The sequence below is a fragment of the Lycorma delicatula genome, chromosome 9 (assembly GCF_047948215.1).
Source record: "Lycorma delicatula isolate Av1 chromosome 9, ASM4794821v1, whole genome shotgun sequence".
NCBI classification, from domain to species: Eukaryota; Metazoa; Arthropoda; class Insecta; order Hemiptera; family Fulgoridae; genus Lycorma; species Lycorma delicatula.
In genome coordinates, this window is record NC_134463.1 from 9128929 (window position 1) to 9145769 (window position 16841).

At 28.8% G+C, this 16841-nt stretch overlaps 1 protein-coding gene across 7 annotated transcripts in view; it reads right to left on the reverse strand.

The window, feature by feature from the left end:
* Positions 1-2022: 2022 nt before the first annotated feature.
* Positions 2023-16841, reverse strand: part of lqf (epsin homolog lqf) — a 119766-nt gene continuing 104947 nt past the window's right edge. For 6 of the 7 annotated variants that reach the window (XM_075375652.1, XM_075375654.1, XM_075375651.1 and 3 more), the window contains 5 exons: positions 16275-16307; positions 9267-9372; positions 5659-5895; positions 2315-2500; positions 2023-2186 (listed from right to left, as the gene is read on the reverse strand). In XM_075375652.1, the coding sequence (XP_075231767.1) occupies positions 2035-2186; positions 2315-2500; positions 5659-5895; positions 9267-9372; positions 16275-16307 (714 nt within the window). In that variant the 3' untranslated portion in view covers positions 2023-2034. The remainder of the gene's footprint in view (positions 2187-2314; positions 2501-5658; positions 5896-9266; positions 9373-16274; positions 16308-16841) is intronic. The other variant, XM_075375650.1, reaches the window with a different exon arrangement.

A 16841-nucleotide genomic window follows, 5' to 3' on the forward strand; every position in this document is an offset into this window, starting at 1 on the left:
ACAAAGTACAATATCATGTTCTCATCAATTGTAATAATAGTACTAACATAATATAACAGCTGCCAAGATGTGTTTTTATACATTTTTTAATTATTAAATAAGAAGTGCACGAGTGGCGAGTGTAATTTTTTTTTAAACAATCAGGTCTCTTGTAAAAGACGATTAAGCCTTCTTTATTATTCATCACTCTACACTATTATTATAAATAACTGCTGGATAAAATAATGCTTAATGGTTTTTTTTTAATCTGAAAAAAAAAAAAACAATTTTACATTAAGAATAAAAACAAACCAAAATTATTTTATAAAATTTAACGTAAACTTAATTAAAAGGATTATATAAGAAAGTGAAATTTTATAAATTTTAATTACATTATCAAATATCAATTCCAGTCTCTGAAAATTTAAAACTCTCTGTCTGTAGAAACATTTTCATGATGCGAGATCTTTTTCATTTATATTTATACAGGCACAGACACACATATAACAGGCCTTTTTTTTTTTACAAAAAAAGAAATGCCTGAATATTGGGCACGAATCAAACTGACTGATAAGTTTTCTACAGACTGAGAGGATTAAAGCATTTCATTTCTAGAATTTTATATTTTGTACTACAGTATTATGGATATCAGTGTCCCCTGTTCAAGGATATCCCACTGTAGTATTATGGATATCCCACTCAATAGTGGAAAACCTAAATTTGTCAAGACTACTATCTCAAATAACATTTAAAGTAACATTTACTATAAATTAAGAATTTCTCTTAAAACAATTCCTAATAAGATAAATGATGTACTCCCTGACCTCCGTATATCGTCTGAATCTGTGATGCTTGAAATTCAGCCATATGATGACTCCAACATTTTATGATAACACAACTAATAAGTTTTCCTTTTAGATCACCCTTTAAAGAGCTGAAGCTAGAATTAGAATTTGAATTTGGCTTCAAAAAAAAAAAACAGACGAATATTTTAAAAATATACTTATACCCACTGGATGGGTACTATTGCTAGTTAATATCATTAAATGTTATGTAAACTGAAAATTTTAATGGAAAAACTCCTCAACAGCCATGCAGTGCATATGCATAGCTCGTATGTATATAACTTATACTATATGTAAATGAAATTAGTATAGTAAGAAATTAATATTGCTGTATATAAATGAAATTAGTAAAAACTTATTGCATGGCCACTAAATTATTTTGAATGTCTGCACCAGTTGTATTATTTATACATTATTTCACCATTCACAACAATTCATTCTGCCATTGTTCATTCATTCTCAATTTCATGTTCTACGGCATAGGTAATCTTATTATTAATTACTTACTATTCAGTCGCCTTCTTTAAACAACAAATGATAAAATCAAATATTACTATACATATCGTGGAGTTTACTATAAAAAGCTAATGACTAACAAATACCTTAAAACTAATCAATTTGATATAAAAGCATTTAAAAACTTGATTTTAATTTTAAATTACTAAAAATTTCTAAAATTAAGTTTTAAAAACTATTATGAATGATGTATCTTGTTTTTTATTTAATCGGCCTTTGAAATGGATTAACAAACCATCTGTTTTTTGTCATTTAAAACAAATTACAAAAAAGGTTTTCATGTAACTTTGTCAGACTATGAACTGGAATTTTATATAACTTTTTTTTCCTACTTGACTCCACAAACAGAATATGTGCATTTTACTGTTTAAATGTAATAAAAAGGCTAAAATTAAAATAAAGTCTGTTCTTCAAATACTGATAAATTAAAATGTCAAGAACTAAACATAAGCAGTTATTATTACGCTTACATGTAATTAGATTTATTTTAGGAAAAATTCATAAATCCCATAAAATTGAATATAAAAAGAATTAGTATAAAAAAATACAAAAAAATTGTATAAAAATACATTTTATTAAGTCCATTTTACAAAGCGAATGTAATCCAATAAAATGTTACACTAATAATAATCAAAACAAAACTACCTAAAATTTGAGTTACTATAATTTATGTAAAACATACCTTCATTATATTCTACGATAGGAATGGGTTAGGCTGTGGCATAAGCGGTTGTGGAAGTGTACCAGTTGTTGTGTCAGTAGTATTGTAACTGGGCGGTACTGGGTGAAACAATGACTGATTTGTGGGAGCTCCAACTATACCTGTTGAAAATGGATTTGCCAGAGCTGAAAATGAAATAATTGATTCGATATATCATTAATTAAATAAGACACTAATATCATTCTCTGAATTAATTTATTACAAAATTATTAATAATTTAATTCATAAAACGGTACGCATAAAGGGTATTTACCGGCAGGAGGTACAGGGAGCGTAGGCTGATTTGTAGGCGCAACAGGTTTAGTAACAAGATTGTCTAAATTAACAAGTGCTGAATTCTCTCCCAAAAAACTATGTGGTGTTTTCTTTGGTGCAGTAACTGTTGATAATGTATCATTAATCTCTGATAAATCAAATGGATCTGGACTTGTAGTACCTTCTGAAAAATAACAAAGCAACAATGACTTCAGCAACAATTATATTTAAATCATAATTATGTCAGGCAAACTTTTGTTAACATACTGCAATTTTTGTTTTTACTATGTATACTTTAACATAATAAATTTACATAAGAAATTAACTCCCTCTGTTATGGAAATTGGTAATCTGTGAAAGAAAACAGAAATATTTTTGGGTTTTTTCTACAATTAATAAATGGATATTTTGTAATATCCACTAAAATTAGTGAATGGATAAAGTGAAGAATAATGAAGTGAGAAGAATGATTGAAACAGAAATAGTACTGGAAAAAAAATTGAGAGGTAGATAATTTTGTACAGGAGTTTAATTTGAGACTAAAGGTTTTTGCAAATGTTTAATTTATTAAAGCAAAAGGGATACGACCCAGAGTTTCATAGCAAATAATGGGTCTATCCATGAAAGGAAGGAGAATAAAACAAAATGAGCAAGTAGAAAGGTTTAATAAGTAGACTGCATGAAAATTCTCAAACACTGTACATGTAAACAAATTATTGAAGTAAATTTATTACAAATAGTAATAGAAGTAATACAAATAGTCTAAAAGCTTTTAAACTACAATTAAGTGTACTTTTCAAGTTATTAAGCTAACAAAATTATACCACAGTTGGGAGTGTACTAGCAACTGCTGCAATGTTTCACTTAAGTGAGGAGCATAAGCTATAATAATCATATTGAAAAAGTACTAAGGCTAATAAAAATTCTACTATTATTCACCTAATATAAACTCATTTTGATTACTAGTTTTTATCAATGATAAAAAATGTGTGACCTATCACTACATTAGAGTTAATCATGAATAGTATGTCGATTACAATGACTGCAAAAAATTAATTGCAGTTATCATGTTAACTGCCAAAATAAAATAAACTTCAACAATAATAAAACACAATTACATTAACTTTAAATCTTTTTATACAAGAATATTGATTTTTTGATCACACACAATACAATATACACAAAATAGAGGGAATTAAAAAATATGTCATAGTTTTGGTTAATTTTTTAAATTAGAAAACCAATTTTTTCATTAGAAACATTCTTTATTGTTACTAATCATTTAATGGGCATTTATTAGTGATAATAAAAAAAAAGATCTAAATATACTATGTTTTGGTTGATTTTTTGTAACGTGCATCTCTTTATTCGCTTTATCAGAGTTAATCATAGTTTTTACGAGCATTTGTTTGCACCAACTTCAAAAAAAATATGGAAGAGAAAATGTACAATTCTAAATTGGATGTAATCCTATAATAAATAAATTTATACATTTTATTACTGTTTGCTCTAAGGTCAGATCGACTGACTGTCTGTGACTAAGGGAAACATTGCTGCAGTATGAAAAAATGCCATGTAATGCTGAAAAAGTATGAAAATGGGAAATCTTCCTATATGAACAGTAATGCGACAGGTGATAAGACTGTACTACTATGATGTCCCAACCAAAGCTCAAAATAAAGTGCAAGTGTTTTAAGACAAAGGAGATCCCTGTGGCTGTTTGGAAATCCAGACCAACGAAGAAGAGAATGGTGGCTGTTTTTTTAATGTGAGAGAAGTTTTACAGCAAGTTGCGTTGGAAATATAAGTTACAGGAAACTGGTACACCTGCCTCAAGTTGTCAAAGCTCTGAAAAAGTTTTGCCTAAACTCAAGGATGAACACATGGTTTCTTTACCACTATAATGCTCTGGCCCATGGTTCCAAAATTTGCTTAGAGTATTTGACCAGCACTGAAATAAAATTTAGAGCACCCTCCCTGTAGTCCTAACCTAATTTAATGTGATTTCACACTATTCCCCCAGGTGAAGTACTGACTGAAAGGAAGGCATTTTCCAAGTGACGATGACCTTGGCTTGCGACGATGAGTATGCCCAAATCTCTGATGAAACGTGGCAGGGTTACTTGAAGACCAGTTGCAAAGGATGGAGAAGTGTATAATGCGTGGTGGAAATTATTTTGAAAAATTACAAAATGTACTAGGAAAGTTTTGCAAAACAACTTCATTTTGTTTTGAAAAATGAAGTTGTTTTGCAAAACTTTCCTAGTACACTTTGTATTATAAATTAGATTATGTCAATAATTTCATCTTCTATAATGCCTAGAGGGAAAGGAGACCACCTCTAAAGTTTAACATATTTTAATATATAACATAAAACAATAATCAACAATTATCTTTTCTGGAAAATTTTTATAATAGAATTAATAACACATACAATCTCTTAGTCTTTCTAGGACTAATGAAATAAAGATAAAGTAAAAAACTTACAGCCATTCAGAAATGAGCAGGCTAATAATTCAAAATGTTTTCAGGTACAAAACATTAATGTTAGACAAAATACTGCTTCTGCCTTATGACATAAAAGGGAAGGAATGGTAAAGAAACAAATTACCAATTGTTAAAAGCAAAATTTTTAAATTGTTATATTAACACAGAGATCCTGACAATTTAGAAGGGTGGCTTTTACTGATTTAACATTGTTGTTTAATTTTCTCTTTCAATTTTGATTTTTAAATAAAATAAAAATGTTTGGTGCCATTAACAAGAAGATCGCAGGCAAACCTTTATGAGACCCAAATAAAAAAAGTGGCATTACCGTTCTCAACAATAAGCATCCCATAATATTTTTATAAGGAAAACAGAAAAATGATGTGAAATTCTATCTGTTACTTTTTTAATGAACCAAACATGCTACTGCACATAGACATCATGCCAAACCCACCAAAATGGAGGTGATGTCCAGCCCTACAAAGTACATCTTCACACTCGGTTCACCACAGACTGTGCAGTGACAAATCATTACTTTCAGACTGTGTATCCCTTGCAGCTTAGCTGTTTATTAAAAGTATTACAGCCTAAAGAAATACTTGGACGAATAATTAACTGTAACAAAAATTAAGTACCTCTTCTATTGAAAATAATGCTTTATACACATAAACTGATTTCTCTGCAAGAGAAAACCATCCCCAATTTGTAATGGGAAAAAATTTATAGCAGAAAGATATTAATTGATTTTCTTTTGTTACAAGCAGGTTTTTATAATATTAAGGAAAAAACAATGATTACACATTTTTCACATAATATGAATAAAATAAAATAATTCAATACTTTAACATTACTTACCAATTCTATTATTATTTAGAGAATTTGCATTGTTAACATTTGAGCCCCTCTTTGATATAAAGTCGAACTCATCAATTTCTGTATTTGTAGTTAAAGCTGTAGAAGGAGGTGATGTTAGAGAATGGGACGGGCTTACATCAGTAGCTGGTGACCATGGATCACATGTAGCAACGACACGAGGTCCAGGTGACACTGTATTATCTCTTGTTGTTACACTCTTCCAGGGATCATTTGCAGCTGCAACATAAAATATGTCTCTTCAAAAAAAAAAGCACTTAAAAAACCTTTCTTTTCTAACAATAACCTTATTTAATAATTGTTGCTGCTAGTACTATGACAAACTCTCTATTTCCGATGTTCAAACCAATTTGGGAATCAAGAAATATAAGAATAATAATAATAAAAGTTTAGACATTTTAAAGAAATTTTTTAAATTGATCAACCTACAATCAGAGTATGAAGATGACAATTATAAAGGCTGCAAAAGATGGCGGCACTTTTTCAAATAATGATAATGTATAGTTAAATTTTAATTTACATCCACACTGTACTGTACTACCATGTTACACGTTTCTTTTAATTCTAGTTATTCATTTACACATTTATTTAATTTTTATTAAATTGATGTCATATTTTATATATGTAATTTTTAGTTTTTACTTTTAATTTTAAAATGTTTAACTTCTATATTTACATTAAAAAAAGTTTTGAAATTTTATATTTTTTATTTTTATATTTTAATAAATTTATTAAAATAAAAACAACAAATTTATTAATTTATAAAAACAACATATACCTTGTGTTTTTGCTGAATTCTGCCACTAATCTGGCTATGAAACACTGTTTAATTATCTTGCGAGAAAAAGCTTACGTAAAAATGGCGCAAGTCTCATTGAGCACACTAGAATTTGCAAACTATAGGTGATGATTTTAATTATGTTTTACCAAAGTTGAGTTATTTTTATATAAAAGGCACTGAATAATAATAGTAACAGTAGTAACAGTGATTGATGGTAATGTAATAAAAATAGTAATTTTGAAGTACTGCACCTAGGTAGGGACTAGTATAATATGGTTTTATAATAATAATAATATAAATTTTTAAATAAATTAACAATTAATATAATCTACCTTTCTGTAATCCTGGTGTAAACTCCCCCAAAACGACCAGCCCACGCTTAAAAGCTTAACACAGTCGCCTCAGGGTTTCATGGCAGCACAGTCTGCCCTCCCTAGCTCGTTCGAACTCGGACATCCCATCGGGGTTTCTCGTGCCTCCTCGAAAACATACTAATCACCTCTTCCGGTGATCAGAATTTTCTCCGCAGGAGAGCACCCTTCCAGTCCCTATTGTACCTGATCAAGATACACATTTTGTTTGCCCTTCACAGTTACGCATCCCCCCATGCACACCTCGAGGGTACCCCATGCCATCATCGGGGAGCTCCGATCCACCCACTCTTGCGCGTGAGTAGGCCCGAACACCCTAGGCATAGAGGCTGCCTCCCTGGCCCCTACACGCATCAAGATGGACTTGTAACTGTCCTCGATCCCCCACACATTCCCATGACCCCTCATTACTTGTTGCGCCATGCCTCCCTTGGCATCAGCGGTAGAGCACCGCACACAATATCCCCCCACTCCATGTCCATCGGTATATCCGGCAGCATAATCCAACAACAACATGAGCAAAGACACATAATACAATCATAAATTCCTAACCTAGCAAAGTACATTAACAACTATAAAAATAAAACACATTTCAACGCCTCTTTTGACATCTAGGGCCGTGTGCACGTCAAGGGGGTTCCTCCTCCCTCTTCGCTGTTAGTACGAAACGAGCCACTCTCTCTACCTCCCTCCATCCATTCTCACTCAGGAGCATGTGTCTGATGATGATGATGTTATCTAGTGTTATGGCCACCGGAATCTGACATCTCGCGTTCTCCCACCTGACACAGTCGAACCAGGTGTGTTCGGCTGTGTCAGCTGTCACACAGTACCTGCAACCCGCCGTTCTCTTCAAGCGATGCAGATAGCTATCAAAGTTCCCATGGTCCGAAAGTTGTTGAGCGAGGCAGTATCCAACTTCACTGTGCTTATGTCCCACCCAAGCACTCATGTCCGGAATCAGACGCATAGTCCACCGTCCTACCTGGCTCGCCTCCCACCGTTGCTGTCAGATGGCCATGATCTGCGCCCTTGCATTTTCTTTGTTTACACCTTCAAACCGCAAGCATCGTTCCTCAACCAATATAATCTACCTTACCAGCATGTTGTTATGCTCTCTAGATCTTTCAGCTTACTTGGAAGCCATCATCAGGAGTTAAAATTAATGCAAAAAGTCAACGAGTTAAAAAATCATAGTTAAAATGTAGAAACAGTCATGACTATCTGGTCCTACTAGTACACTTGACTATACTAGTAGGAGCAGATAATATCTAGGTCCAGAATTTTAACTCCTGATGATGGCTTCCAAGTAAACCGAAAGATCAAGAGAACATAACGTGCTGGTAAGGTGGATTATATTAATTTTTAATTAATTTATTTAACATATCAGTGGTATCATGTTTGAGAAATTAATAAATATTTTCATTCATTTTCTTCTGAATTTTTGTTTTGAAAATTTTGTTCAGCTTGTAAGAAGCTTTCTTTTTGCCATTATATCGAAAATGAGCAAAAAATATAGGAAAAAAAAAAATGCACGCGTCTTGTTACATATGCACAATGATCATTGAACTCATCTGATAACTGAAGTAAAACAGTACCCACTCACATTGTATCAGGAATTCCTGCCTCAAGATGATTAAAAGAACATCTCCTACTATCTCTTGGCATTTATATGTAACTACATGAAGACAAGTAGCCGGTCACATTCAGAGGCTCATATATGAATACTGCCCTCCAGCGTAAGTACAGATAGCCCATATGTGGGTTTCTGCCTGCGAAGGGTTAAAATACATGATACGTTAAAATTTTCAGAACAAATATCTGTTCAGTCAATAAAATTTCTTTTTTAAATTTAAAATGTTATTTAAAATCTTTAACATGCTGTCAATATGTCTATCACTTGTTAGGGAGTTTACATAATATTTTATTGTTAACATAATATTGTTTAACATACTGATAGCATGTTAAAGATTTTAAATAATATAACATTTTAAACTTTAAAAAAAAATTATTGTCTGAATAAATTATTTGTTCTAAAAATTTTAATGTATCATATATTGTAATATGTAAATGTAAAAAAAAAAATTACTGAAGATGGGCTTAGGCCTGAAAGTGTTTTGAAAATGAAAAAAAAGTAAGGTAAGAGTGTTCTTTAATTTTGTACTTTGTGAATTCATATTTTCCCTATAATTATTATTAACACAATAAAATCATAATATTCATACATATACTTCTGAAAATGTGAGCAAAACTCCTATTCCATTAAACAATCTGTATAAGCATTTTATTAATTTACATAAGCATAAATATGCCTACCAAATTATGATTTAAATTAATTTAGTTCATATAGTATAATTAATAAAATAGTTCAACAAAATACCATAAAAAACAAAGAAAATAAGAAATAAAATTTTAAAAAATAACTAAATAAAACTAACCAGCAGGGACTGGCTTTGCAACAACTGGTTGATTTGCAACAGGTGCCCATGGATCACTCATTGATGTGGCACTAGTAATAGTTGAAGAGACACTCCATGGATCAGTCTAAAAAATAAAAATAATATATTATTGGAAGAGACGTGTATAAAAAGTTCATTAAATATATTTTTTACATGTTAGGTTTTTTTTTAATGATGTATACGACATAAAACATTGAAGATGTTTAGCATAATGTTTTGTAAGTAAACCACATATCTTCTGTCTTGGTGGTTCCATATTATCAATACTGAATACTTTTAGTTAAGTATTAATTGATTAAAAAAAAAAATTTCTAAGTAATTCATGATCTGAAGTATGGTTTTAACAACTGATATATTAATGAACATTAGTGGAATTAAAAAACATTTTTTAATATTTACATGACGGTAATATTGTGAAGATGGACTATGGTTTAAAAACATCATCATCTGGAACATTTATAATTCCAAGTAATACCACGAAGTAATTTCATCTTGAAATTAATCTTTATGTAGGTGTAAAATTTATTTAAAAAAATAATATACACACATATATATATATATATATATATATATATATATATGTATGTATGTATGTATTTTTTTTTAAATATTTTTAATGCTTACATGAATTCATTAATTTGGATATCATTCAAAAAAGTATTAATTTAGACAACAAATTTTTGACACAAATGAAAAAAAAAACAAATTAATGGTTTTTTAAAGTTTGATTTTAATAATTTTACATACAGTAAAAGAGCATTACTTAATTCCTGCCAGATAATAAAAAATAAAAGAAAAAATAACCATATTATTAACTACTGACTGGTTTATTCTCACTTTGTAAATAAAAACATGAATTTATCTGTTAAATTTTGTTTTATTTCAACAATTTATATAAGCATTTTATATTAAAATTGATAAAAGTTTATTTAAAACTGATAAGTTCTTTAAGATAGTGATGTGTGTGTGTGTGTGTGTGTGTGTGTGTGTGTGTGTGTGTGTGTGTGTGTGTGTGTGTGCGCGCGCGCGCATGCATGTAGTAGTAATGTTTAATAACTATTTTCAGCACTTTTTACATTTCAAACAAATTTTTAATTAATTTACTGTGTAGATGATAGACTGTAAATACAATTTTTATCTCAAATACATTATTACTAGTCAAGAATATCAAACATTATAATCTACAGAAATTAAACATTAAAACCTAATCCTATATACTATTCAGCTAAGACAGGAATTATAATAAAATACCAGCTTTTAACAGATAATATTAGTAAACAACAAAAACCAAATGTCTAGATTTTTAATAACATCCTAATTTTTATTTCTAAACAATAAAACCAAATGGCTACGTAACTGTATCCTGGATTAGTAAAATTCATAATTTTTTACTTGTTTCATATTTAAGGTTACTTACAATAGATATAATAAAAATAAAAACCACGAAGCAAGCAAGAGTAAGTTATGATTAACAGAAAAAGTCAAAAGCATTATAAAAAGGAAGTTCTTTTACAAGAGGAATACAGATATTTAAATGTCTATAGAATCAACAATTTGGATTTAAAGGGGTAAGGAAATTACTGTTTAAAAAATTTCAAAACACTTCAGACACGGAATACAAAAACAAGAAACAACCCAAATAAACAATTAATATTACTATCACGTAATAACAATTTATATTGCCAAACGCAATAAAGATTATGATTAAAATAATCATGTTATATATCAATGAAGTTTTACGGTAGCTTGTACATAAAGCCAGAAAAAAATTCTACTTTCAACCTTAACACCAACCAATATATCAAATTTTTCAGTTAATGATCAAACGGTCAACATTTTAAGGAAAAAGAAAGTTAAACAATATAGAGTTATCCAGTTTAATATAAAATTCAGACAACAGTTTAGGTCTAATTGTTGCATGTAACATTACTTCACAACCATCAATTTTCAAAATGCTACTCTTCAAGACATCCAAGGTGTTACAAGATCATTATATTATAAGATATGCAGGGTGACATCTTCAATTAGAGTATTTATAATAAGTAACTACAAAACACATATATCTGCCATAGTCAGAGAATATAATCAATGTTAATGGACTGTAACAAATTGAAAAGGAACATTCTTAAGCCGGTATTATACAATAAAACTTATTTTCCCAACTTGCATTTTCTTCATGCTCTTCCTAAAATTCATTTCAGTTTACAATGAACGTCCTTAATAACATGAAATATTTATTTTGTATAAAATTATATGATATGATATTAAATAATCTAATACTTAAACGGTTGTTAAGATGGTAAACTACATATATTATAAACAACTTAATCGTGTCACAAACTTTGAGTCTCAAGGAGTACTGTGAAGATAAGTAAGGTAAAGACATATATCATAAGAATTTAAATCACAATAAATAAACCACAACCTAAAAGTCATGAAAGTTAAATAATGTCCTGAGCGTCAATGCAACCATATAATTGGCATATTTTTATATAATTCCTTAACAAAAATTCTTAAATTAAAATGCAATTCGAGAATATACTTCAAAATCTATTCAGAACTTTCTAAAATTTACGTTTGGAAATATAAGAAAATATTTAGTTTTATTCAGTTATGTTCAGATGTAATCTAAATTGTTATCGTTAATTACAAATAATATTTAGATGACAATACTCTTTAATGAATGCACAGAAGATGGGTAATATTAGTCTTAAATTCATGCTGCAATAACATATGAATGGGAGCCCATTTATTCATGGTATAAATTGTAAGCATAAGTAATCTTAAATCGACTACATAAACACATAAAAACAATAAAATAAAACATAAAATTAACATAAAAATATTTTCAATCGCTATTGAAACTTTCAGTGATGTTGCTATTTTGTTTATTATTAGATATGAATTTAAAACATGTACTATGTTTGAGCATACAAAACATGATATGATAATTTATGTGCATGTATTACAAAACAAGTTGTGGATAGAAAATCTTAAGTATAAAATTACCATATATCTCTTATGGAAAATTCGACTTCTAAAAGAAATTTATTTCAGCCTGAGAATGAAGGTGCAGAAGATTCACATTCATACAATATAAAGATTACGAAAAAAAAATCCCGTAAGGAATATAACACAAAAAATCCACAGACAACACCGTACAACTTATAAAATTACAATAAAGTGAGATAAGAATTAAAATATAAAAAATAATTAACTAGAAAAGTGAAAATAAAATGTACGTTAATCAATTGAATTTGAAGCCTATCGGCAATATATACACACACACGCACACACACACACACACACACACACACACACACACACACACTTTGGAATGCCAAGTTTCAAGCATACGTACAATAATGTTTGTTTATGTGATTTACGTCACATACTTGGAACATTTGAGTGTCAGTTCATCAGTACAAAAGTTCCACACTTTTGGTATGGCACAATGCTTTGTATGTGATATAATTCTTTTTTATATTTTATTATTTTATATTCAAACTCATATTTAATATTTTATTTGTTATTTTACATTGTACAGAACAACTTTAATAGTTTAACATTTTTATTCATTTATTTTTTTATAATACATTTCCAGTAATATTGGATTAAAGAATTATGATGGACCTCATAAACCTTTACAGATTTCATCTCTGTTGAAGAAAAAGTAAAGATTACACTAACAGTAATTTAAAAATCTGATGTGGGCACCACATGACTTCCTTCTAACCCTATTAAATTACATACACACTTTTTAAATGAAAAATACATAAAATTTTATTTCATTAATAACTTCTGATATTTTTTGATTTTTTTTTTTTTTTTAATTATTATTTATCGTAATTTTTTTTTACAATGAGTGGTTAATTATTATTAATAAATCAATATATTTAAATTAAAAAAAAGGTTAAAAAAAAGGAGATGAAGTTTGATTTGAACTGATGTGCCTTCCCCTTCTACAATCCAAATATTTCATTGATTAAAATTTCATTTGGCTATAATTCTGGAACCAATGAAAATAAGTACCACTTATGATATATTGTTGAAAATCTGTCAATGAGGGCTAATTACTACAGTTAAGAAAAAGTCCAAAATCTAATTTTTTTGGATTTTGGGCTTTTTGTACACTTTTGGTTGTCAATTATAATCAAAAAGGGAGGTGCACAACTAGATGTTACAACAGCCCTGAATCCAAAATTTCATACAATACGTATAGTACAGTACATATGTACAAATATCACGCCAAAACTAGTCAAAATGGATTCAGGGATGGTCAAAATGGATATTTCCATTGAAATCTAAAAACCAAATTTTTTTGTGATCACAATACTTCCTTTACTTTGTACAAGGAAGTAAAAATGACAGCATATGGGAAATTGTGGAGTTATATAAAAAAGCAGATAAAAATTTGTTGTGAAAAGATTCAGGGGATTTATGAGGATTTTCAAAAAGAATTTATAAAAGGAAAAACAATCAATCTGTGAAATAGGTTTTTTGCAATGTTATTTCTTTTTGTAAATGGTTCGACTAAATTCAATAAATTGTCAAGAACGCCAAAGTTTATTCTCAAGTAATTTTTAAAGCCTCAGGAATATCTTCTAGTAGAAATGTTGTAGTAAGAAAGAACAACATCCATTTATATGAGGTAGTTTAGAGTCTTAGTGTATCCTATTTGATTATGTGAAATGAGTGTATTTATTAATCTGAGAATTTTATAAGTTGGGAGTTATTCCAGGTTAGGTGTATAAGCTATTAACACGTTCAGCGCCAATGACACATAAGTGCGGCTTATTATTATTCATTCCCCAGCCCTCATGTGCCAAATGTGCATTAACTGCAGTCATTATGTTATATGTTGTTGTAGCAGTCAGACCGTCATTCACATTCTTTATATTCTAGTGGCACGTCGTTTGATACATAAACAATGTAAATTCATTCTTGGTCTTTGTTTTTTTTTTTAATTACTTATTAAGGCAGATAATGAAATACCAGATACCAGGACCTTCACAACCGAAGAAAAGACTAAACATAAAAAAAGTAATGTCCGAATTTGAATTAAAAAAATCTTTAGTAAACGATAGTAGTGATGAAGATTTTGATGTGACAGTGACTCATACTATAGGTAGGGGGGATGATAGCGACTACAATTGTGAAACTGGAGAAGATGAAGAAAGTGACACTTACTACATAACAAAATTCCAATGAAGATTGTTCTGAAAACTTAGTTGAACAAAATGATGATGAACACACTCCTGTTTCTAATAACCGAATGCTTTCAGATTTACCTTCTAATATTTTGTGAGCATCAGTACCACCAAATTTGAAAAATATCCTAATTTACTTTCATTAGTATGGTTAAATTTTTTTTATTTTTCTACGTATCTATTTGTAATTAGGATTTGTATAAAAAATTTAAAGAATCTTGAACGTAAAGAATAAATAATAAACTTAATTGTATGTATCTATAATTTTATGTATTTTTGATTTGTTTCGCATAACAATATTCTGTAGGTTGTTTCTGGATAATTATACTAAAAATAAAAGTGGTTGTTTTATGTGTAGATAGGTCATAATAACAGATAAAAACTTAAACAAGCTTTGACTGCTCATAATAATAAGAAGGAGAAATATGGTAATAATAAAAAATAAGTTGTATTGCCGACTGAGAACTACTAAACGACTAATGCCACATGTTCGACCACCGGCGCATACTTACACTTCTCAATCACCAGCCCACGGATGCATTGTACGCATCATTTCGTTATTTTGTTTTAAACAAAGCAAATTTTTTTTTACATAAATATACTTACACATAAATAAATTAAATTTTGATAAAAAAATCTGTTTGGATTTTTAATGATTTCAAAATATTCAAACCGGCAATGAAAATGTTAAAAAAAAGCACATCTGTTACTAAGTTTCTGCATATTCTGAAATTGTCTTTTTCTATTGGTTAGGTCAAGAAATTTTACTCATCATTTTGTTTTTATTCTGCTGTAAAGTTTAATTTACAGTGAATTTTGTTAATATATATGGTTGTTCACATCACTCATCACCTTATGGTGCTTTGGTATAATACGTTTTATAAATGTGTATTAGTATCATTATTTTATTCACAGTAGTGTTTTTTGTTGATTATATGTCTTACCATGTACATTTTAAAAATATTTCTGATAGAATGTTGGAAATAAGAAGGCTAACTGAGAATTTATGTAATCTTTATTTTGTAGCGTAGATAATTTTGCTTTGTAATACTGTTAATAAAAAGTTATAAATATAATTTACTAATTCAAAATATAGTCTTCCTGTTTAAAAAAAATAATAATCCTAAACAGTGAAAAACCACTGTAGTAGAATACATCAGTCAAATGCAAGAAAAAAGAAAAAATGAGTAACTGCATCATACAAATCAAATGATAAAAAAATGATCCTTTCCTAATATAGATAAAAGAAATCCTATCATTCCTTTTAAAAATGTGGATCTTATGGAACTTTTTTTCATTAGTAGACCTTTAGTTACGCAAAGGAACATAATTCAAATGACAATCTGGCTGTTATATTGACAATTACAAAAATAAATAAAAGTATGAAATCTACAAGATAATTACTAAAGTGGATTAATAAATGATACCAATAATAAAGCATTAAGAAGACAAATTACTCACACTGCACATAAAAGAAAATGTAAGTAACGAAAACACTTGCCAGTTATGATAAAAAATATAATACAGCTACATTTACGAATAAAAAAAAACTACAGTTAAATATGATTTATATTAGTAGACCAATAACGTACAACCAACAGATTAACTTTCAACAAAATATATTAACTAAAAAATAACAAAGCATTAAATTAAAATAATAAAACAGATCAAATAAAAATTTATAAAAACCCTTAGTACAGGTGAAACTTTTTTTGGGTAGGTATGAAATAATTCCAACAAACTAAGAGAACAAAAAAAAAACTAACAACATGCTTACCAAATCCCAATTTGAATACATGATGTCCAAAGTCTGAACATAAATAAAAAATAAGAAATAACTGAATTAAAATCAATTTCTTTATTTTCATATTGTAAAGAAAAATTTTACAGTCTTACACAATCACATTCATTTACCCAGTTCAATGCTAAAATTGATTGGTATTATGATGGAAATTTATTGGTACAATCCTATACATAACATTAACAGTTCAAGGAGGATTAATAATATATTAAAAAAATTGCATTAATTTGGTCATTAAAAATTCATTTAATTTTTGGAAGTATTTAAGATTTCCTCTGTAATGGAGCCATAACTATAATTAGAAAGAATATAATGATAACTACTAAAAACAATGTATGATATAACAGAAATTAGCTTGGTTCACATTAACTGGCAAAGCAAACCATGATTTAAACCCATGATATTTTTTACATATAATGCTCTATAACTGAGCTATGGAGGTTCATATTTATTTTTAATAATTGTATAATACTACATCCATACAAAATGTAAAGGTCATAATATGACAGAAAAGTTATTAAAATGATTATTGGAAAGAAAAGA